Raw genomic sequence first — 21,497 nt, 5'->3', positions numbered from 1 at the left:
TTGGATAAAAGTGTCTGCTCCTTCAAAGTATCCAAATTACTTCAAAAAGAATGCATTGAAAGGAGCTGGAGACCACAACGGAAAATGGCTTTTTGGGTAAGCATCCTACATTGTGCTGTTCTCTGAAAATGAAAGAAACAGTGTTGTCTTTGGCCTCTTGCTATAGGGGCCTGTAGATACTGAAATAAGTAGCACATGTTATGTTGCAGTGTGTGTGTGTGTGTGTGTGTGTGTGTGTGTGTGTGTGTGTGTGTGTGTGTGTGTGTGTGTGTGTGTGTGTGTGTGTGTGTGTGTGTGTGTGTGTGTGTGTGTTCAACTAATGTCTGTAGGAGTAAGAGACTCATCTGTAGGAGATAGAAAGACAGTCATCTCAACGTTTTCGAAAGGATTAGTTTTTTTTGTGTTGAATTAACTTTGACTTTGGAGGAAAGGTAGGCCTATAACCAGTCACCAGTTGCCTTACCTTAACCTCAAGTACCTCCAGCAGACTTCTCACCAGAGAGCTACGTGTATAATACGACGTTTAGCTCCCTCTAGTGTTAAGACATGGTTAAAGTGGGGAAAGAACTTGACGCTAGTATTTTCCATTTCTATTCGTTTTAAAGCCGCTAATGAGAAAGAAAATCTGTAAACAGGTAGTATGTTATGAATTGTCGGAATCTAATCTTGTCGAAATCTAATATAATGTTATAACCATGTAACTAAAGAAGAATCATTTGATAAATTAATTCAAAATAGACAAACATTGGAATTCAATTTTGATCATGTTGTCCATGGTAATAGAGACGGTGGTATTTGATTAAACACTCCCGCTTAGTGGACATTTTGGGTCAGCGGGTAAAATGTTCCATGAGATATTAAAGGTGAGAGTTAAAAATCTTTTCAAAATAATTTGACCGAATTAATCTCCAAACTCAAAGTTTTTTGTTGTACACAAATAATGAAGAAACTAGCAAATACGTTTACCCAGGAGTCTTCATAAACCAGCCACACAGACCAGATTCTTAAAAAAATGTTTTTTAAGCAGAGGACCAGAAGTTTTTGTGTGTGTGTGTGTGTGTGTGTGTGTGTGTGTGTGTGTGTGTGCGTGTGCGTGTGCGTGTGCGTGTGCGTGTGCGTGTGCGTGTGCGTGTGTGTCCTAAATAAATATGCATGGAAATGTCCACAAGGGAGCGATATTGTCAAATTAATATGGTGGAGCGTCTGTGCCAAATATAAATATGCAATTAGGCTTACATGTAACACAATGTTGTTAATAAAGTAAACTACTAATATGAAATTTAATTTCTCCAATTAGTGAGGGTGTACAAGTCCTATTACATGGACAAAGTTCATCATTTTCCAACTGTAGGATCTCCGCCTTCATCCTCGCGTCCAGTGGTGGTAGAAGGACGTGTGTGTGTGTGTGTGTGTGTGTGTGTGTGTGTGTGTGTGTGTGTGTGTGTGTGTGTGTGTGTGTGTGTGTGTGTGTGTGTGTGTGTGTGTGTGTGTGTGTGTGTGTGTGTGTGTGTGTGTGTGTGTGTGTGTGTGTGTGTGTGCGTGCGTGCGTGCGCGCGTCTGGCTGGGCGGGTGCGACTCCTTCTGAAGGGGAAGTTGTCAGGCTGTCACTCGGGAATGTACGGGAAGAAAGTGGCGAACCCTCTGCTGAGATTGAACGATCACAAAAGCGCAGGTGAGTTGTTGTCTGTTTTAGGTTGAGCCTTGCGTCTTTACTTTTTTCAATCGCTCGAACCATGGTATGTGTTTTTAAATTAACAGGCTTATATATGCATCTTTTTGGGGGTTTGTTTTCGTTGTTTTTATAGCCAAATATGTAATGTATATTCTGATTCTATCACTCAAAGCTCTTTATCCGTGTGATATTCTAACTTAGCCTAAAACAAACGTAATTCCTTTGGGGCGTGTAATTTACCATAACCCATTATACAAACATATTCTCTGGGGTTTATGTGTACAATGAAAAAGGAAGGAAATGTAGTTCAATGTTAAACCATTAAAGTATAAAGAAGAAAGTCGTTCTTCCTGAATATCAGGCCAGGTTATTTTTGAATTCCAATGCTGTGTGTTATTTATTGCCAGGAGTTTCCTTTTTTCCCCCGTGATTAAAGTTTGCCTCATATATTTTTCGAGCTCTACAACTGACAGCAGGCTTATTATACTAAATGCAAATTCTAAAAAGCCTAAAAGTAGCCTACTATATCAGTCAGTTTTATATTAAAACAAAATATACACTTTGACCATGCGCTCTTAGATACATATATAGCTGTGCCTTTATTTATTTATCCTTTTTTAAAGATCCTTTACTTAAGTTATTTAGGCCATTATCCATGTTATTATTACCCTGTCTATGAAGTAGAATTCATAGAGTGTGTGACTAAGAATCGGTTTACTAAAACAGAACTATTCCAAAACGGTTGGCAAACATCTACATACATGTGTTTGTGTCTGTGGACAGCACAGCGGATGTACAATGGCCTGTTCAACCATAAGGTCATGTGGGGACAGTGAGCAGGCCACCGCTATGTCAAAGACCTCTTTCAGCTCAGAGGAAGGAGTGGACTCATCTATACTGTGTAGGCACAGTGTGCGCACGCATGTATGTGTGTTTATGTGCGCGCGCATGTGTGTGTGTGTGTCTGTCTTCAGTTCAACAGTTCAACCATGAGTCACGTTATTTAGGAAGGTTTAGTATAAACCCTAACCCACTAACCCTTACACTAACCCCTATGCTATTGCTCTACAACAATGCTTATTACTGCATTAACTAATGTTAATTAATGGTGAGTTAAAAATGTACGCCAATTGTAAAGTGTTACCAACTTGTATACCTGCTGTGTCTGTGTCCGGCTTCCCAGAGAGATGGGTCTTGGGGAGTGCCTGAAGTCCCAGGTCCTGTGCCAAGTGCTCATTAGCTACGTGTTCCTGGCCAGTGGTCTGCTCATCAACCTGCTACAACTGTGCACCCTGCCCGTGTGGTGGCTCAACAAGTCACTGGCTCGCCGCATCAACTGCAGGCTGGGCTACTGCATCAGCAGCCGTGAGTAGAAGGACGTCGGTGACACTCGAGACCCTTAAGAATGGGCTTTTCGTATTTATAGCAACCGGAAATACAGATACGCAATTTCATTCATGAGCAGGTACCGGGGTTGTACATCAGAATGCATCCTGGGAGTTTTTCTTGGCGATAATTCCAGGACTCAAAAGAGTTATGAGGGAGGGTCGGCTTAGCTCAGGAGGTAAAGCACTTGTCTTGTAACCAAAAGGTTGCTAGTTCGATCCCCAGCTCCTCCTAGCTGAGTGTTGATGTGTCCCTGAGCAAGACACTTAACCCTAACTGCTCCTGACGAGCTGGCTGTCGCCATGCATGGATAAAACCGTCGCTAAATGCCCTAATTATAGTACTGTACAATCTTAAACAAACCTGGATTTATCTTCCGTCACAGACTGAAAACTCATGACTGCATCTTGGCCCATAGAGATCTATATCTCTTGTTTCTATGTAGCACTGTCTGCGTAGAAGCTGATTTGAGGAAATGTATGATCTCGAATCTTGCAATATCTTGGTTGCTTGTTCACGGTTGAATGTTCTTGTAATTGCAAGTCGCTTTGGATAAAACCATCAGCTAAATACTAGTTAATGTAATTCAAAAACACACACACACACACAAGAAAATCAGTGGGTACAATAAACATGATAAACAGGAAATAGCTGATTCTTTCATACCCAACATACGTCTTTTACTGCTGCTCTCCAACGAAGTTGGTCGCTTCACTCTCTGCTTTCTGCTCCCTCTGCTCCCTCCCGTCCCTTATCTCTCCTGCCTCTGCTCTTTGTCTTGTGCTGTCTCTTTCTTTCTAAATCTGTCAGAGCCTCTCTCTGCATTTCTATCTGAAACCTAAATCATGGATCTGATTGGCTGGTCTCTCAACGCTATTGATCAAATTGTCTTGACGAGAAAACTGGGCAAAGGGGAGCCCGCCTGCCCTGACGGAACATTTGCAGCGGGATACATGATGGAATCCTGGAAAGAGTGGAGGCCTTTGTGTCTCGCCATACTTTCCGTCGAGGATGTTGAAGACGTCTACATAATTGGGATTATGATAACAGGATTCCTGCTGTTTGGAGTTTGCGGGCTCCTCTTCTATCGCAAAATTAGGAAGGCGATGGCAGCATGTTTGGCTATTGAGAAGCTGCCCGTCATTGAGGGATTGTGCCGGGCTACCAACACTCCGACTCAAGTGATATGCGAACTTAATCGCAAGCTGGACGGAATTCTTGGACTTATTCGCAAGATGGATACCATTCTGGAGATGTTGGACCGGGCTTAAAGGGGCCACCGAAATTCGGCTAATTCGGCAATTTGGAATTTGGAATATTGCAGAAAGTACCAGAGAGACTTAAGGCAGGCGAAAATTGCAGATTTGGCCTGACACAAAGCAATTCTTTCTTTATTCGGCTCCCCCACATCGGCCTTGGAAGGCTGATATCTTGGAAGGCTCTCCACTCCACATATAACACACACACCCCCTGGACTCAACGCCTTCTGGACTCCCTCCCCCTCTCCTTCCCTCGTCACAGTACAGTATGCCGCGAGTGATGCGACGCGCCCGCTGGCTGCGTCCTCACCCCGGTGTCTGAGCTGGGACACCTCCCCTCCCTTCCCCCCCTCCCACATGTGTTTTCTGATGTTTTTAATATGTTGCTTATGTGCTGAGGTTTCCTAATCCCTACACTGTGCCCCCCTTAGAGCAGCCTAGTTTGGGAATTACCTTTTTTTCCCCCTCGTTTTCCCTCTCGTTTTCCTTTTCTTATCTAATAATGAGGGAGCGCATGCGCCCCGACAGTCTCTCCGTCCTGTCTCCCCACACTATCTTTTTATGTTTCTTGGACGGGATGTAACTGGTACGGGATGTAACTTTATTGTCATGTGTAATGACAATAAAGTCTGTTTACTTATTATTCTTTTCTATTCTCAGAATCGGTGGCAATCTTGGATTGGTGGTCTGGGACTGAGTGCACACTGTACACAGACCCCAAGATGTACCCTTTGTACGGAAACGAGAACGGCATAGTGGTCCTCAACCATCAATTTGAGATAGACTTCATGTGTGGATGGAGCTTCTGTGACAGATTCGGTGTTCTGGGGGTAAGAGAGGAAAACTAATAGAAGTTGTTCAAAAAATGCAGCCAATATGTGAACATGTTAACCAGAAAGATTTAGTCCATCAGGGGTGGATGCCAACATCTTTGACATCCACTATCAATTATCACTTTTTCCAGAGCGCCAAAGTTTTAGTTAAGAAAGAGTTGGCGTATGTGCCAGTGATTGGCTGGATGTGGTACTTCCTGGAGATCGTGTTCTGCAAGAGGAAATGGGAAGAGGACCGCATCACAGTGTCTCAGAGCCTGCAGAAACTGCGGGATTACCCAGAAAACTTTTGGGTAAGACATCAGCCATTAAAAAACCTCAGTGGGATAGTAAGAGACTGGTGGACATTATTTCAATTTCCAAAATCCTTTGGCGATCAATATCAAATTCTCCCCTCCTGTGGCTAGTTCTTGCTCTTTTGCGAGGGAACACGCTTCACAGCAAAGAAGCACCAGATCAGCATGGAGGTGGCAGAGAAAAAGGGCCTGCCTAAACTCAAACATCACCTTCTGCCAAGAACCAAAGGATTCTGGGTAACGATTCAAAACCTCAGGGGCACAGGTGAGGCATTTCAATTAAAAAAACATTAGGAATTGGGTCGTTATGGTGAGACGATCCAATCCAACCCTTTCTTCTTCCCCAGTGGCGGCCGTGTACGACTCCACATTGAACTTCAGGAATAACGAGAGTCCCTCTCTGTCAGGAATACTCAGCGGGAAGAAATATTATGCCGATCTATATGTCAGGTACAAACGTAGCAAAACACAAACAAAAATTAAGGACAGTGAGTCCCGTTTCTTTCTTTTGATTCCGACCAGCAGTTTTCTCTCTGTGAGACCATTGCACTGTAAATGTCATGTTTTGTGTAGTTTCCGGTCGAATCCAGAACATTGTATCTGCCTCTTCAGGAGAATCCCCCTAGAGTCCATCCCAGAGGGAGAGGCTGAGTGTGCAGCATGGCTCCACAAGCTCTACCAAGAGAAGGTAGGGCTGGGGATCAGTGTTCACCCGTCTTCCTTGTACTCTTTGAATGTGTGAGTTCACGTAGATTGTCATGAGGAAGTCAATCAACTGTTGTCGTTTGTATAACAATGAGCATCAGTCACTCATGGCAATGACTTGACTTTCAGGTTTCCTTGGGTACAAACTAAAATACTATTGGTTATCTAATGTTTGCATGCGTCTTGTGAATGGGTCCTTGCAGGACGGCTTCCAGGAGCAGTATATCCAGACGGGGCGCTACCCAGGTCCCATCGTGAGCGCCCCAAGGCGTCTCGGGCCTTTGATCAACTGGCTGTGCTGGTCGGCCCTGGTGCTTTTCCCCCTCGGAGCTTTCCTGGTTTCCCTGCTGAGCTCCGGCTCAACCCTCACCATCCTGGCCTCGCTGGCCTTCTGCTATGGAGGTCAGTGTCCTCCGTTCAAACCCCATGCCAGAGGGATCATATGCCATGCCCGTCCATTAGACTACTTTGTCATTTTCTTAGCATTTCGTCAGCCTGCTGATTTCACCACACAAATGTGATTTCACACCGCATTATTATTTGGCAACCATTAGGCATGCAGTCATGGTGATGCGATCTTTCGTAACAGCACGTGATCTGTTTATGAAAAGCTTCAGTTTTGGTAGGAGAGAAAGGAATTAACATGATCTTAACTAGAGGTCCATACCCAGTAGGTGGAATCTCCGTATGTTTGGTGTCAAATTAGTCAAATAAAAAATTAAATCAAATGAAACGTTTTTTTTAGTGGTGGTTATGCTAATAGTGCTGTGGAAAGTACAACACTTAAACAAGAAAAGAGATCAGATCAGTAAACTGCCTAATGAACTGACTTTTATTTCAGTCTTTACGAAAGTAACTCAAAAGTCAAGCTGGTATTCAGAACACCTGCTTTTCCAGTTTTGGCACACCTACTTTATTGTCACGCTCTGTGATTCCTCCCATAAGCTCCAAGCTTAAGCTCCATTAAACAATGCCCATATGTCGCTTCAACGTCAACTAACTCCTGTGGTTTTCGTTAGCTCAAAGTCTTCAAGGTAAAGCTCGGTTTAGCACGTATTGGTGGCAAACCTTCTACCCAGTTTCCCTCATCCTTTCAACTTGCCTCCCATATCCATCAAGGAAAACCCAGTTCCCCTGATTGTTTAACTTGGCTTTCCTTATCTATTCCTTTCGCAACACTTCAACCATTAAGTTGTCTCGACCCCATCAAAATAATTCTATTGCACAAGGATATTCTTTCCTCTTTCCTTTTATTTTTCTTATATTGCATGCTCAATACATTGCTATCCTGCTTGTACTCTCACCGTTTTGAGGTTCAATTATATTTTCGGTCCGGCTAATTTTGCCATTACCAGGCATCTAACGGAGGATACCTTTTCAAAATAATTTCTATACATTAAGGTTTCCTACTGAAATGCCCAAACCGTCCCATCTATAGGTAGCCCATGTACCAAAGACGTCATGACCACTTCCTGTGTTCTCCCAGTCACACATTGTTCAACTCTGTGATGATTTCTCCTTTCCGTTTAGCCTCGCTGCTATTCCGATGGATGATTGGCCAGACGGAGATCAGCAGGAGCTCAGGTTACGGCAATAAGGTGAACAGCAGCAGCTGAAAAACCATGTCCAAAACGAACAACAAGAATCCGCCCACTACTACGGACATGGTGGGGCGAGCAGACAGGCAGACCTGCTGGGCAGACCTATTCCTGCAAGCTTCCCAGCACGTGGAACCAGCGAAAGATTTACCCTGGATAGTTCTCGGGCCGTTGGGTTTGCTTTGGTGAACAAGAATAAGAAATGAGCAGGAAAGGTATGAGCCCAGCTGGGGTCAAGGGTTTTTTTGTTCACAAAAATAAAGAACGAGAAACACTATGAGTCTTACTATACCATTCACACAGACAAAATCCTTCTCACATTTTATGTTATTTATTTTTATTGTTCATACACTGAGAGCAGCCGAGGACCAAAAGTTGAGTGAGTGAGAGAGTGAGTGAGTGAGTGAGTGAGTGAGTGAGTGAGTGAGTGAGTGAGTGAGTGAGTGAGTGAGTGAGTGAGTGAGTGAGTGAGTGAGTGAGTGAGTGAGTGAGTGAGTGAGTGAGTGAGTGACGTATACATACATACAGAAACAAACATCCGTACAAATATGCAAAAATACATACACACTTACTGCAGATGCAAATTTGCCTTAGGCTAACTCTGGTGGAATGTATTAACAATTAATAATTTATGTTTTTAATTGCACATGGTCCCTTTCAAATAAAATAAAATAAAATAAATTCAAACGTACAAATACTGTGGGGGTTTGTGTGTGATGGCTGGTATAAGCAGCCACACCTGGCCCGAGTCAGACTGACTGGAGTCTGGGGCTGGGTGAGGCCAGTGGCGTCACTAGGTTTTATTGGGGCTAAAGCCCCGGATCTTTTGTAAAAAAAAAGCTTTTTTGCTTGCATTCCTACACTAGAAACAAACATGGGGATTCCAGGGGCATCTCAAAATAGAAAAATAGCAAGAGAATAAATGGTTTAAAACACATATATATTATATATATAGGTAAGGTCTGTCTAACTTGTATTAATTTTACTCTGAAATATCTTGAATGGGACTTTAGATGTCTGGGGATAAGCAGCACAGCAGTCAGGTAGCTATTTAGAGCTATAATAAACTGCGTATTTTGTGTATTTAGGTAAAGTATTATGAAAAATGTGCATGCGCGATAAAGCATTTTCTTTTTTTTGCCATTTTCCCTTTCCCTCTGGGCTAATGGTGCGTTTTAGTATTCTCTGCGAACCGACTCGGACCTCGGATGTGACGTCACGCCCACAAAAAACATGGACGCCATCCTGAAAGCTGTTTTCACGGTAGCATTGGCAGAGTACCAGGCCCTCCAAAATAAGTAAAGGCCATGGGCAGAGATACGGACGCAGTAAGGTATTGCAGTAATACGAGTATTTGAAATTGCCATTTAAACCACCAAAGCGGTCCAAATACAAACAGTTCATACTTACAAGTCACACCGGGCGCAGCCATCTTGAATTCGGTCTCGGATCCTTGCTCGGTCTCCTCTGAGTTCAACCGAGCAAGCAAGTTCGCCGTCCGAGGAAAAGGGGCGTGTTCATGCGTGTTGCTAGGCAACGTCCTCGGACCTCAGAGACGGATGGATAAATAAAACGCACCATAAGCCTCGGATGTTTCAAAAACCTAGGAACTGTAACGTCATTCACACATTCATACCAAGGCCACATATGCCCTTGTCAATTAAAAGAGGCTTCTTTCCCGTGCTAAGGAGGGATCCGGAGCCTATCGAGGCGTCCAGTTCATAAAGGAGGCCATTCATCATGTATCAATTCTAGAGATACGAGGAGTCAAGATGTTCGAGAGACCCAGACGCTCAAGGCCACAAGAACAAGTGTAATTCCCGCACATAGCCACAAATAAAGTTGCAATGTCAACACATAGCCGCAAGGGACAACATAAATACACATACGGGTATCCAGGGGGGCGGGAGTTCAGCACCATGCTTAGCCAATCAGAGCACATAACTGAGTCCACGCCTGCCCAGTAGATAAGTCACAACACATAGCCTAGGGGGCTAGAATGCTGCAGGTAACGCATCCTTCAGATGCCCTACTAAGTGTATCTCCACACACGCTCAAATTGCTTGAACTATTCATTTCATTGTTTCGTTGATATGCATTATTGAAAAGTTGCAAGCATATGGATTTAATGAAATGTCATGAAATGTCTTGTTTATTGTATTAACCAGTTCATTTCTCTTTTGTGAAAGTCACCAAAAGTTAAACGCAAGGTCACAGGCTAACAGTGGAGCTGTGTTGGGAACCAGTAGCCAAGAGCTTCCATGGTAACTTTCTACCCATGTTAAATAGATTTAGTTGGCAGTTCCTTTTCTGCCCATTCTTTTTTAAACTTGTGGAAGCATTTTACAGTACTGGGAGACACCATTTCTAACGGCAATGGAGCTAGATTCTAAAAATATCAAAAGATGCCCAAAGTAAATACCTTTAACCCATAGTTGTGTTTTATCAAATTAAAAAAATTCAGAGTTCCATTGAATACAAATTGAGCAGAAATATTTTGCATACAAATCTTTAAATAGTTTAACCACATTAAGAAAAATACATTTGTTAATTTTTTTTATTAGTGAAGCCACAAGTTTTGCACATTATCCAAACAGAATACCTGAAATGTAGATATTTCAGCCCTTTCGGGTTAAAACAACAGAAAAGGACAACCTAACAAGAGTGAAAAGTTTGGGTTAGGTGACCTATAGTTCAAAGACGTCCCTGGTCAGGTAGACTAAATAAAAGTGTATTCCCAATTGCTCCAGGACATTCGTGTAATTTACTTGTGAGCTCTCCCTCAAGCCTAGAGAGACATCAGTGTTGAACCACCAACTGAAAGAGGGTATTTGCCATTAGTATGAGTGACAACATTTCATGGCTATTAATTTAGTTCATTATATTTAGCCGATTTGAATTAGACTTTTCTAGCAGGTGAGGCTGTCAAACTAAATATGGAGCAACTACAAAAAGTAAATTTGCAGCATGACCAAATTATACAAAAAGTATAGGAACTGTTCTAGCAGATATGTTTTAGAAGTCTCTTTTGATAGGCAGGGAATAATTGTCTTTGTCACCCTGTAGTCATGCCATCAAATCTGTTGGGCAAAGTACCGCTACTGATTAATCCAGTAGACTCACCAGTCAAGTCCCTAGTTAGAAAATGGAAGAAACCCAGTTAGTCATGTTAATTATTCTGTTGTTACAAATGAAGACTAATACTTTCCACATATTGCGATCCAAGTTACTGGCTGAAGTCTTGGATTTTATAGTTCTATATGAATAGATTCAATTTACTAAACTATGCTTCAGAAGAATTGACCTTTCTTGGATGGCAGATCTACCACAAGCCTCCATTGCCACAACCTCCAGATGGTTATGACCTACGGCAACTCCTCGACTACTGCAAGCCAACAAATTGGCTCTTGCACACCAGACACGCATTTTGCTTTATTTTAGGTTTTCAAGCATCTTAAAATACCCAAATCATCGCTCCAATACACAAGTCAGCTAATGGCCTACAAGGAAATGCTGAAGCTAGTGTTAGTGATGGCGATAGAAATGGACAAATATGCAAATAGAATTGCAAGGTTCACAGCCCAGTTGCATAAGTGGTCACAACCGTTGGATTGTAAGCAAGGGTAAAAAAAAAAAAAAAAACTTCCCACAAACTAGTCAACATGGTGAATTGAAAGCCTGTACAAAACGACCCTGGAATAGTCAAATGCAGCTTTACTGCGGATGAATTAAGCCAAATTGCATAAACATCCAATGGTAAACAGTATACAAATGCAATCAAGGTTGCACTCACACTAGGCCATCTGGCCGTGGCCGTCGCAACTGTGGCCTGGCCACGGTAGGCTCTTGTACATACGCCAACACGTCGCTAGCATCCAAACAATTCTACCAAACCTTAACCAACTAGTGAAAAATGGAACAAAACTTTAGCACACACCCAGTGACAAATCACCTTGTCCAGGGGTGTTCCAACATGGTTTACCAGAGGGCCTTGTGGACTTAAAGTAAGCCACACATTTGACAGAGACAGCACGGAATGACGTTAAACTAAGCTAATCTACAGGTTACTAGTGCTAGTGCAATTACATGAGCATTTTGCACAATATTTGTACTCCAATGCTACGTAAAGCAGGCTTCTTCAGAAACCCGTAGCCTGCTACATTGAAGGACAACTGTAACAAATCCTGACCAAGACCGAAAGATGGCTCTGGAAGACACTACAGCTCACGCAGCAGATTACTGCGTGGACCGTGGTGGCTTCCAGATCAACCCTTCGGTGGACCATTCATGCACATGTATTCCGAGGATGTTTTGAAGACACTGGAGTCCCATGGCACTAGATTCCTTTGAAGACTAAGTTGGTATGGGGGGGCCCAAAGGGGGCCCCCCCATAGATCTTGTCAGTCATCGAACACCTGTTAAGAAAAACACACACACATCACAAGATACAAATCAGCAAAGCTAGGTTAACAAACAGCGGCGACATGCATGTCAAGCTGCAAAGAGCAGGGATACTGATGGCTTGTGTCTGAGGAGACAGCCCAAAAACGTCAACAATTAATAAAGGAAAATAACTTTTACTCACTGCGGTGGTCTGTTTCGAAGTGCCATGTTGGTAGCAATATTTGTCTGGGCTGTTCAGTCAAATGCCCACAAAAACAAACACGCAACAACGCATCCTTTCAGTTTGTTTAAAGTGACAATAGTGATCTGCAATCTAGATCGAAAACTTTCAACCCTCACTAAACACAACCTCGATTGACACAGGCCGATGCGAAAAGTAAACCAAACCCACTGTGTTCACCTTTATAAAGGGGTGCGTGACAGGTGATCTCAATTAAGAGCTAATCAGAAAGAACACACCATGAGTGAGGCCATGAGTGAGACATTCAAAACGAGGACGAGGATTTAACGGAATTGTTACCATTCAAATTAAAATCTCTTTATTATTGTGTAGGGTATGATATCAATGATTTGGGCTTTGAGTAGGCCTATATTTCTTAAATATATTTCTTACATTTTTTCACCCCTTCGCCTTTTGAATATGAAATCTATAATCTCAGCCTCTCTCTAATTTGCCCAACACATATTTCATTGTTCAAATAAAACCCATCCTTATTTTGCCATTCATATTGAATCTTTACTGTCTTTCATTGTGCAACACAATCATCTAATAATTATTCATAACGCTCTTCCATCTCCTTGGCTGCATTAAGACGAGGCTCGGGTCAGAGCAAAGATCGGGATCCACACATCATAAGGGATAAAGTTATTTATTAGAATAAAGTAAGTATCATGAAATCTGTAAAGGGATTAGTGTAGCGTATGGAAGATTAGAAAATGTGCGATTATATGGTTTGGACAGAAAACCAGTACCAAAATAACAAGGACCGACCGAGCCAGAACGGAGGAAACTTACCCAGACAGACAAAACAAATACTGGGAACAACAAACCATCTTTACCATGTTGGAAATACCCAAACAAAATGCAACAAACCAAACCTGAACAGCAAACCAACATATGTGACCAACCAACTAAACTACTGACCAAACACACAATTATTTCGACTAGCCTATGTATATGGGCAGTGGAAAGTGTGCTGTGGGGATGTTGAATAGTGTTAACATAAAACAAAACATGGAACCAATCCAAAGGTCCAAAACCTTAAGGAACCACCCTAAACAGAACCCAAGCCCACCTGCCTCAGTGGAAAGAGAGAGAGACTGGCTAAAGCCTGCGTGGCAGACCTGCACAGGTGCACCTCATCAGCTGACAAGCCTCTCAGCCCCGCCCACTGGCTACCTGTAGCAGGTAGGCAAACACAGGGGACCCAGCAGACGAAGGAGAGAGAGAGCAGTCACAGCTGTCACATCTGTTGCCTGAAGATTCGTGGACTCCTGAAAAATACTATGGTTGTTTTGTATGTAGAACAGACATGACAGAACCTTAGTTTGGAATGTGCATGCATACTCAAAATAAACACTTAGGCCTACCTAAACATACGTCCACACACGTATGTACACGTATACACATTAACATGCGTACACGTGTGTTCACAAGACATCGGTCAATAAACATACAAATACTCAAACACACCTAGGTATACAAGCACACAAAAGCAAGTAATGTACAATTTCTCCAGGAATTGTAAGATTTCTAGTTCAATGTGAACCGCTTAATAATAATAATAATGATAACAATAATAATAATAATGGATTGAATTTATGTAATGCTTTTCTAGACACTCGAAGACGCTTACAGTGAAGGGGGGGACCTCACTAACCACCACCAGTGTGTAGCACCCACTTGGGTGATTCACGGCAGCCAATCTGCGCCAGAACGCTCACCACACACCAGCTTGGGGTGGAGAGTGAGGGAATTAATGAGTCAGCCAATTATACAGGAGGATGATCAGGGGGCCAGATTGAATGAGCCTGGTTGGACCAGGACACCGGGGAAGCCCCTACTCTTTGCGATAAGTGCCCTGGGATCTTTTATGACCTCAGTGAGTCAGGACCTCGGTTTTACGTCTCCTCCGAAGGACGGCACCTTCCACAGCACAGTGTCCCCGTCACTGCACTGGGGCATCGGGATTGATGAGTGAAGGGGCCAGAGGGAAGAGTACCACCCATAAGCCGGCACCCGACACCACTTACAGCACCTGGTATTCCCAGGCGGTCTCCCGTCCAGGTACTAACAAGACCCGACCACGCTTAGCTTCCGAAATCAGACGAGATTGGGCGTGTCCATGGTGGTAAGGCCGTACAATCAAACAAACAAACATTGATCCGAGGCCTAGATGGGAGTCCTCCCTACGTCTCTCCAAGAGAAGTCCCAAAATGGGAATTCATCCTGCGTCCCTCCAAGATGGGGTAACTCCAAGAGCAGCATCATGAAGTCAAATCAACAAATGGCATTTACAGACACAGAATGTGAAAATATAATTTTCCCATTACACATCCTGTGGTGGTTGTAGTAGGACTAGAAACACTCTCTAGGAGGCATCCCATCCACCTGCTAACTACTACCACACAAGTGTGTGCTTGGGCGTCGTTCAACTCCTCCTGAAGGCAAAGTTGTCAGGAGCTGTCAATGGGGAAGGCACGGGAATAAAGTCGCCACAACCCTTTGCTGAAATTGAAAAATGGAAACTGATGTGAATTCATTCATTTTATTTAGACCAAATTATATTCAAGGTAACATCAGAACCTCATTGGACCACATATTTGAAGTGCGAACACCAGTCCCAAATAGTTTCTTCTTCTCTCACTTTTGTGGTTTTGAGATAAGTCAAAAGCACTTTTTGCCATTCCTCCCGGGCTAAAGGTTTACCTTTCGGGGTTGACTTGTAACTGGAAGGTTTCTAGTTCGACCCCCGCCTCACCTAGATGAGTGTTGAGGTGTCCAGGAGCAATAAACCTAACCCTAACTGCTTCGGACGAGCTGGCTGTGGCTTTTCATGGTTGACTCCGCCGTCGGTGTGTGAATGGTTGCAAGTCTATTTGGATAAAAGCGTTTGCTAAATGCCCTAAATGTAAATGTAAAATCCTGGGTAAATTATAACCTGTGTGGACGTGGCTTATTAACCATTCCGCCCATCACCAATATAAACAGAATATTTACCAGTCTTCGAGTGATGCTTCATGAAACACCTCAAGGGTTTTAGCTTGTTTACCTTGTGTCTCTGAATCAACCACGCGTTGAACACGTAACACTCTCTGAGTAACTCTTAGCCCGAAACAACGATACCACAGAAGATTAAAATTACCTTTCATCAACACTAAATCGCAGGTGAGTGGTTGTTTGTTTTAAGTTGTAGCTGTGTGTTTCTTTGTTTTTTGTCATGGGAACCGTAGTTGTGTGTGGTTATTTATAGGCTGTTTTGATAAATATCTGTTTTATTACAATTTATTCTAGAGCTTACTATTCAATGTGTAGTCCTATTCTATCACAAACAGTGCTTTGTTAGTTCAATATAGTAATTCTAGCTTTACCTTAAAACCAACGTACACATCCTTCATGCCATTTAAATTACACATAATAACCCATTTGACAACATTTTTGAAAGGATAGGTATTCTATCTGAGGTTGTCTGTTTACAATTATTAATATAATGAAATTGTAGTTAAGGTTAAAAAAACTAAATGTGAAGAAGAAAGTGTTTCTTCCTTAATATCAGGGCCGTTATTCCCCATGCCAGGTGTTTTGAATAGACAAACGAGTTTACTTTAGAAAGTGTTGAATGTGTGCCTAGCTCATATAAACAGGCTAGCCTAGAGCTCTCTATTGAACTGACTGTAGCTAATTTTGCATCTCTCATTGCAAACAAAGCCTAGGTCTTCTATATCAGTCAGTTCTATATTCAAACAAGAAATAAACCTTAGACCATGAGCTCTTAGTCACATAGATATAAATTCCTAAAACAAGAAAGTGGTGACATGCCTTGACCCATCTATCTATTTCTATACAATAACCGTATCATTTAATTGTAACTTAAGCAATGCAAGGCCACAATCCATGTTATTATAACACAGTAAACAAATGGCCAACATCTTTATACATGTGTTCGAGTCTGTGGACAGCACAGCGGATGTACAATGGCCTGTTCAACCATAAGGTCATGTGGGTACAGTGAGCAGGCCACTGCTATCTCAAAGACCTCTTTCAGCTCAGAGGAAGGAGTGGACTCATCTATTCGAGTAGGCACAGTGTGTGTGTGTGTGTGTGTATGCGTGTGTGTGTGTGTGTGTGTGTGTGTGTGTGTGTGTGTGTGTGTGTGTGTGTGTGTGTGTGTGTGTGTGTGTGTGTGTGTGTGTGTGCGCGTGTGCCTTCGTGCACCGCCTATAGTTCCAACTTGCAGAGAATCCGTCATGAGTCTAATGCAACTGAATAGCTCGAAGCAACACTTCACAATAAGGGTGCAATCAATACAGTAATTAGCATTAACAAACAGCAACAGTTAACTACCGTGTCTAGTAACCATTTAGTAATGGTGTTAACTCATGATGTGCTTATGATATTACCTTATGTATTCATTTATGCCTTATTAAATAAGGTTAGTCTAACCCTGACCCACAACAGCCCTAACACTTATGCTAACACAATATAATAATGTTTAATACTGCATTAACTAATGTTAATTAATGGTGAAGTAATGTACACCGTTTATTTGCCAACTTGTATACTTGCTGTGTCTGTGTCCGGCTCCCCAGAGAGATGGGTCTTGGGGAGTGCCTGAAGTCCCAGGTCCTGTGCCACGTGCTCATTGGCTACGTGTTCCTGGCCAGTGGGCTGCTCGTCAACCTGCTACAGCTGTGCACCCTGCCCGTGTGGTGGCTCAACAAGTCGCTGGCTCGCCGCATCAACTGCAGGCTGGGCTACTGCATCATCAGCCGTGAGTAGAAGGACGTCGGTGACGATTGAGTCCGGTTAGAATAGGCTTTTGAGCTCAGGCAACCTTAAAGGTGACCTATTATACCTCCAGGTGTGAGTGTGATTAGCCGTTACAAGCCATTTTCAAAATCGGCCTCTTCTGACAAGGGGGTGTGTCCACCTAGATCAGGGGTCTCAAACTCAGCTTACCTGAGGGCCGCTGGAGGTAGAGTCTGGGTCAGGCTGGGCCAGATCCAGTATTCCACAAAAAAAAGTAGCACAACTGACTCAATCTAAGTTAATGATCGGGCTATAATTAGATCACGTTGGTTATGTATCGCAGACAACAGGGGACATTTCATAGTGGTTGGTGGAAACCGGGACATTTTAGAGTCCTTTGGCTTTTGTCGGGACTCAGGACACGTAACTCAAAATTGGGAGTGTCCCGGCAAAACCGGGACATCTGGTCACCCTATCACAAGTGATAAAGAAGCGTGGCAAGCCACTCAGCAAAAATTTGAGTTTGACAACAACGCGCGGCACTAACACTAAACTTTGATGTCAAGTAGGGGGCCACAATATTCATCCCGCGGGCCTCAATTGGCCCCCGGGCCGCGAGTTTGAGACCCCTGACCCAGATGTATGACGGATAGATGAGCAACGTTTGCTACAGTCCACTGGGTACGCTGGTCAGCTGATCTATCCAGGGGACATCTAGGTGGACACGCCCACTTGTCATGTCAGAAGAGGCAGATTTTCAAAACGGCTTGTAACGGCTAATCACACTCGCACCTGCTGGTATAATATGTCACCTTTAAATGCCGATAGGCAATGTCATTCAGGAGCCGGTTTAGAGGTTGTACATCAGAATGCATCATGGGGGTTTTGTTGACGATATTCCGCCATATTGAGGGGACTCAAGTGAGTTAAAATCGTAAACAGATGGTGGATTTATCTTCCATCCCAGACTGAAAACTCATCTGATAAGAATGCATCCTGGCCCATGAAGAAAATTGATGTACTTGCATGTTCCTTGCAATGTCTGGGTTGTATCTTCATGATTGAATGCACTTGCAATTGTGAGTTGCTTTGGATAAAAGCATCAGCTAAATAATAAATCAATGGGTACAATAAAGTTGGGAATATTTTCATGAGCTATAGCAAATTCTTCGATTCGTGTTCTTTTTCTTTTCTCTTCTCAGAAGCAGTGGCTCTCATGGACTGGTGGTCCGGGACTGAGTGCACACTGTACGCAGACCCCAAGATGTACACTTTGTTCGGAAACGAGAACGGCATAGTGGTCCTCAACCACAGCTTTGAGATAGACTTCCTGTGTATCTGGAGCTTCGGTGAGAGATTCGGTGTTCTGGGGGTAAGAGCGGGAAAAAAAAAAGTCTGTCAGTCAGAGAATGCAGCCAATATGTGACCATGTTAACCAGAAAGGTTTAGTCCATCAGGGGTGGACACCAACGTCTTTGACATCCACTATACATTTTCACTTTTTCCCAGAGTTCAAAAGCTGTCGTTAAGAAGGAGTTGGCGTACGTGCCGGTGATTGGTTGGATCTGGTACTTCACGGAGTTAGTGTTCTGCACGAGGAAGTGGGAAGAGGACCGCATCACAGTCCCCCAAAGCCTGCAGAAACTGCGGGATTACCCAGAAAACTTTTGGGTAAGACATCAGCCAGCAGAGCTTATAGAGATTAAATCACGGTGGAGTGTGAGGGACACATTCATGTGTTTTTTAGTGTTCAGTTGAATGTTTATTTTCAGTTGGATAGTTAGTGAGCGGACAACATTATTTCAATTTCCATGATCCTTTTGCGATTCATATACACTTCTCCCCACCTGTGGCTAGCTCTTGCTCTATTGTGAGGGAACGCGCTTCACAGCACAGAAGCACCAGATCAGCATGGAGGTGGCAGAGAAAAAGGGCCTGCCCAAACTCAAGCATCACCTGCTGCCAAGAACCAAAGGATTCTGGGTGACGGTTCAAAACCTCAGGGGCTCAGGTTAGGCCTTTCCCGTCAATCGAATGTGGGCTCATTATGGTGTGACGATCCAACCCCTTACTGATCAGTTGACTGACTTCTTCCCCAGTGGCGGCCGTGTACGACCTTACGTTGAACTTCCGGAATAACGAGAGTCCCTCTCTGTTAGGAATTCTCAGAGGGAAGAAATATCACTATGCTCTATACGTCAGGTACGAACGTAGCAAAACAAAAAATACTTTGAAGGAAACGGCTTCATTCTAGCGGGCCTTGTTTCTATCATTCGATCATGACCAGAAGTTTGCACTGTCAATGTCATGTTTTGTGTGGTTTCCGGTCAAATCCAGAACATTGTATCTGCCTCTGTAGGAGAATCCCCCTAGAGTCCATCCCAGAGGGAGAGGCTGAGTGTGCAGCATGGCTCCACAAGCTCTACCAAGAGAAGGTAGGGCTGAAGAAAAACAGTTGAAGAAAATCAACTGTTGAACATGACCAGCAGTACCTCACGGCAATGACTTGACTATCAGGTTTTCTTGGGTACAAACAAGATAAGAATAGTACAAAAAATGGAGTCTTAAAAAAAACTGTGGGTGCATGTGCGTGTGTTTGCATGCGTCTTGTGAATGGGTCCTTGCAGGACGGCTTCCAGGAGCAGTACATCCAGACAGGGCGCTACCCAGGTCCCATCGTGAGCGCCCCAAGGCGTCTCAGGCCTTTGATCAACTGGCTGTGCTGGTCGGGCCTGGTGCTTTTCCCCCTCGGAGCTTCCCTGGTTTCCCTGCTGAGCTCCGGCTCAACCCTCACCATCCTGGCCTCGCTGGCCTTCTGCTATGGAGGTCAGTGTCCTCCGTTCAAACACAATGCCAGAGGGATCCTCTGCTTACTCTTTTACCTCACATTTCGTCAGCGTGCAGAGTTCTAAAGCACACCATTTGGCAACAGTTGGGCATGGTAATGAGATCCGTTGTATCAGCACGTGATCCGTGCATGAAAAGCTTCACTTTCAGTTCTTGGTAGAGAGAAAGGAATCAACATATAGATTTTATATATATATATATATATATATATGGAAATTTATCATTATTGGATCCAGCTCCGCCATTCAAGGCAAAGTTGATTGCACAGCAGGTTGCATGTATACAGTATTATTCTACCTTAGGATCCAAAATCTGGGTGCCCATTACATATTCTATATATACAGCAAGAAGAGTTGCAGTAATGGAGTATGTCTCTTATAAACAGTTCTACCCTTACACGTCAGTTTTTGATTTGACCCATATCAGTGTACTGCTTGCATTCACAATTTTGAGGTTCAATTATTTGTTTCATTGAAGAATTAAAACTAATTAACAGACGTTGCGACCACTTCCGGTGTTATATGTAGTCACATGTAGTGGAACTCTGATTCTGTGATGATTCCTCCTTTCCGTTCAGCCTCGCTGCTATTCCGATGGATGATTGGCCAGACGGAGATCAGCACGAGCTCAGGTTACGGCAATAAAGTGAACAACAGCTGAACAACAACAAGAACCCGCCCACTACTACGGAAAAGGTGGGGGCGAGCAGAAAGGTGTTCTTCGTACACAAATAAAGACAAACGTGTTTACCCCTGGAGTCTTAATAAACCATTGACACAGACCTACTTCTTAAAAAAAATGTTTATTAATATTGTTTGTACATGGCAAACACAGAGCAGCAGAGGACCAGAAGTTTTGTGTGTGTGTGTGTGTGTGTGTGTGTGTGTGTGTGTGTGTGTGTGTGTGTGTGTGTGTGTGTGTGTGTGTGTGTGTGTGTGTGTGTGTGTGTGTGTGTTGAGCAGCAGGGCTGGGGGAGACCCCACCCCCCCCTTCCTCTCTTAGTGAACTAGTCTCTTGATAACCCCCTCGGGACACACCGCTGGCCGGACAAGGAACCCCCCTTCTCCCCCCCCCCCCCCCCCCCCCCGGGCCTTCAATACTATCCGTTGACTCCCTTAGCTCCTCGGCAAGACAAAGATAAATACATTAAAATGAAAAAATGATATATATATATGTTAAACTTCATAGTGTCCACTAATAACAATAGAAGTTAACGTAATTGGCAAGTTAAGTTTGGGTGTCCGTTTGATAAAAAAAAAAAAAAAAAAAAGGGTAAAATGGCGAGGACCGCATCCAGACAAAAGGAAGGACCCCTGCTGCGATTGGTTAAAGTTTAAGACCCTCCCCCGGCCACGCCCACCACGAGGGACAACCGTTTGTTAAAAAGTGCCAGAGCTTCCACCCATCGCCTCCTTCTGTCATAACAAAATAATAATAATAATAATATAACAACCCTCGTTGCTTATTGAGACGTCTTCACCAGTGAGAGCAAGAAATGCAGCTATAATTAATAACTCTTACTTTACAA

The 21,497-nt window shown here is 43.4% G+C and overlaps 2 protein-coding genes and 1 pseudogene across 5 annotated transcripts; 2 read left to right on the top strand and 1 right to left on the bottom strand.

The window, feature by feature from the left end:
• The first annotated feature begins 1,562 nt into the window (after window positions 1-1,562).
• LOC130404703 (1-acyl-sn-glycerol-3-phosphate acyltransferase delta-like) lies at window positions 1,563-8,467 on the top strand. Of its 3 annotated transcripts, XM_056609574.1 has the most exons (10): window positions 1,589-1,672; window positions 2,456-2,573; window positions 2,856-3,037; window positions 4,978-5,147; window positions 5,282-5,443; window positions 5,558-5,711; window positions 5,794-5,896; window positions 6,059-6,134; window positions 6,355-6,553; window positions 7,682-8,467. In XM_056609574.1, the coding sequence occupies exons 3-10, from the start codon at window positions 2,860-2,862 to the stop codon at window positions 7,765-7,767; spliced, it is 1,128 nt and encodes a 375-aa protein (XP_056465549.1). In that variant the 5' UTR covers window positions 1,589-1,672; window positions 2,456-2,573; window positions 2,856-2,859; the 3' UTR covers window positions 7,768-8,467. The 3 variants fall into 3 exon arrangements, with proteins under 3 accessions (XP_056465548.1, XP_056465549.1, XP_056465550.1); XM_056609573.1 differs by lacking the exon at window positions 2,456-2,573 and having other exon boundaries at window positions 1,563-1,672; XM_056609575.1 differs by lacking the exons at window positions 1,589-1,672; window positions 2,456-2,573 and adding an exon at window positions 1,702-1,736.
• A 5,932-nt stretch (window positions 8,468-14,399) lies between these two features.
• LOC130405269 (5S ribosomal RNA) lies at window positions 14,400-14,518 on the bottom strand (annotated as a pseudogene).
• A 772-nt stretch (window positions 14,519-15,290) lies between these two features.
• On the top strand, window positions 15,291-20,740 carry LOC130404468 (1-acyl-sn-glycerol-3-phosphate acyltransferase delta-like). Of its 2 annotated transcripts, XM_056609215.1 has the most exons (9): window positions 15,291-15,541; window positions 16,963-17,144; window positions 18,325-18,494; window positions 18,632-18,793; window positions 18,980-19,133; window positions 19,222-19,324; window positions 19,482-19,557; window positions 19,750-19,948; window positions 20,547-20,740. In XM_056609215.1, exons 2-9 carry the CDS (start codon window positions 16,967-16,969, stop codon window positions 20,627-20,629), a joined length of 1,125 nt encoding a protein of 374 aa, XP_056465190.1. In that variant the 5' UTR covers window positions 15,291-15,541; window positions 16,963-16,966; the 3' UTR covers window positions 20,630-20,740. The 2 variants fall into 2 exon arrangements, with proteins under 2 accessions (XP_056465190.1, XP_056465189.1); XM_056609214.1 differs by lacking the exon at window positions 15,291-15,541 and having other exon boundaries at window positions 16,908-17,144.
• The last annotated feature ends 757 nt before the right edge of the window (window positions 20,741-21,497 follow it).

This window comes from Gadus chalcogrammus, chromosome 15 (genome assembly GCF_026213295.1).
Source record: "Gadus chalcogrammus isolate NIFS_2021 chromosome 15, NIFS_Gcha_1.0, whole genome shotgun sequence".
NCBI lineage: Eukaryota > Metazoa > Chordata > Actinopteri > Gadiformes > Gadidae > Gadus > Gadus chalcogrammus.
Note: the sequence above shows the minus strand (reverse complement) of the source record. Positions and strands in the feature narration are given on the sequence as shown.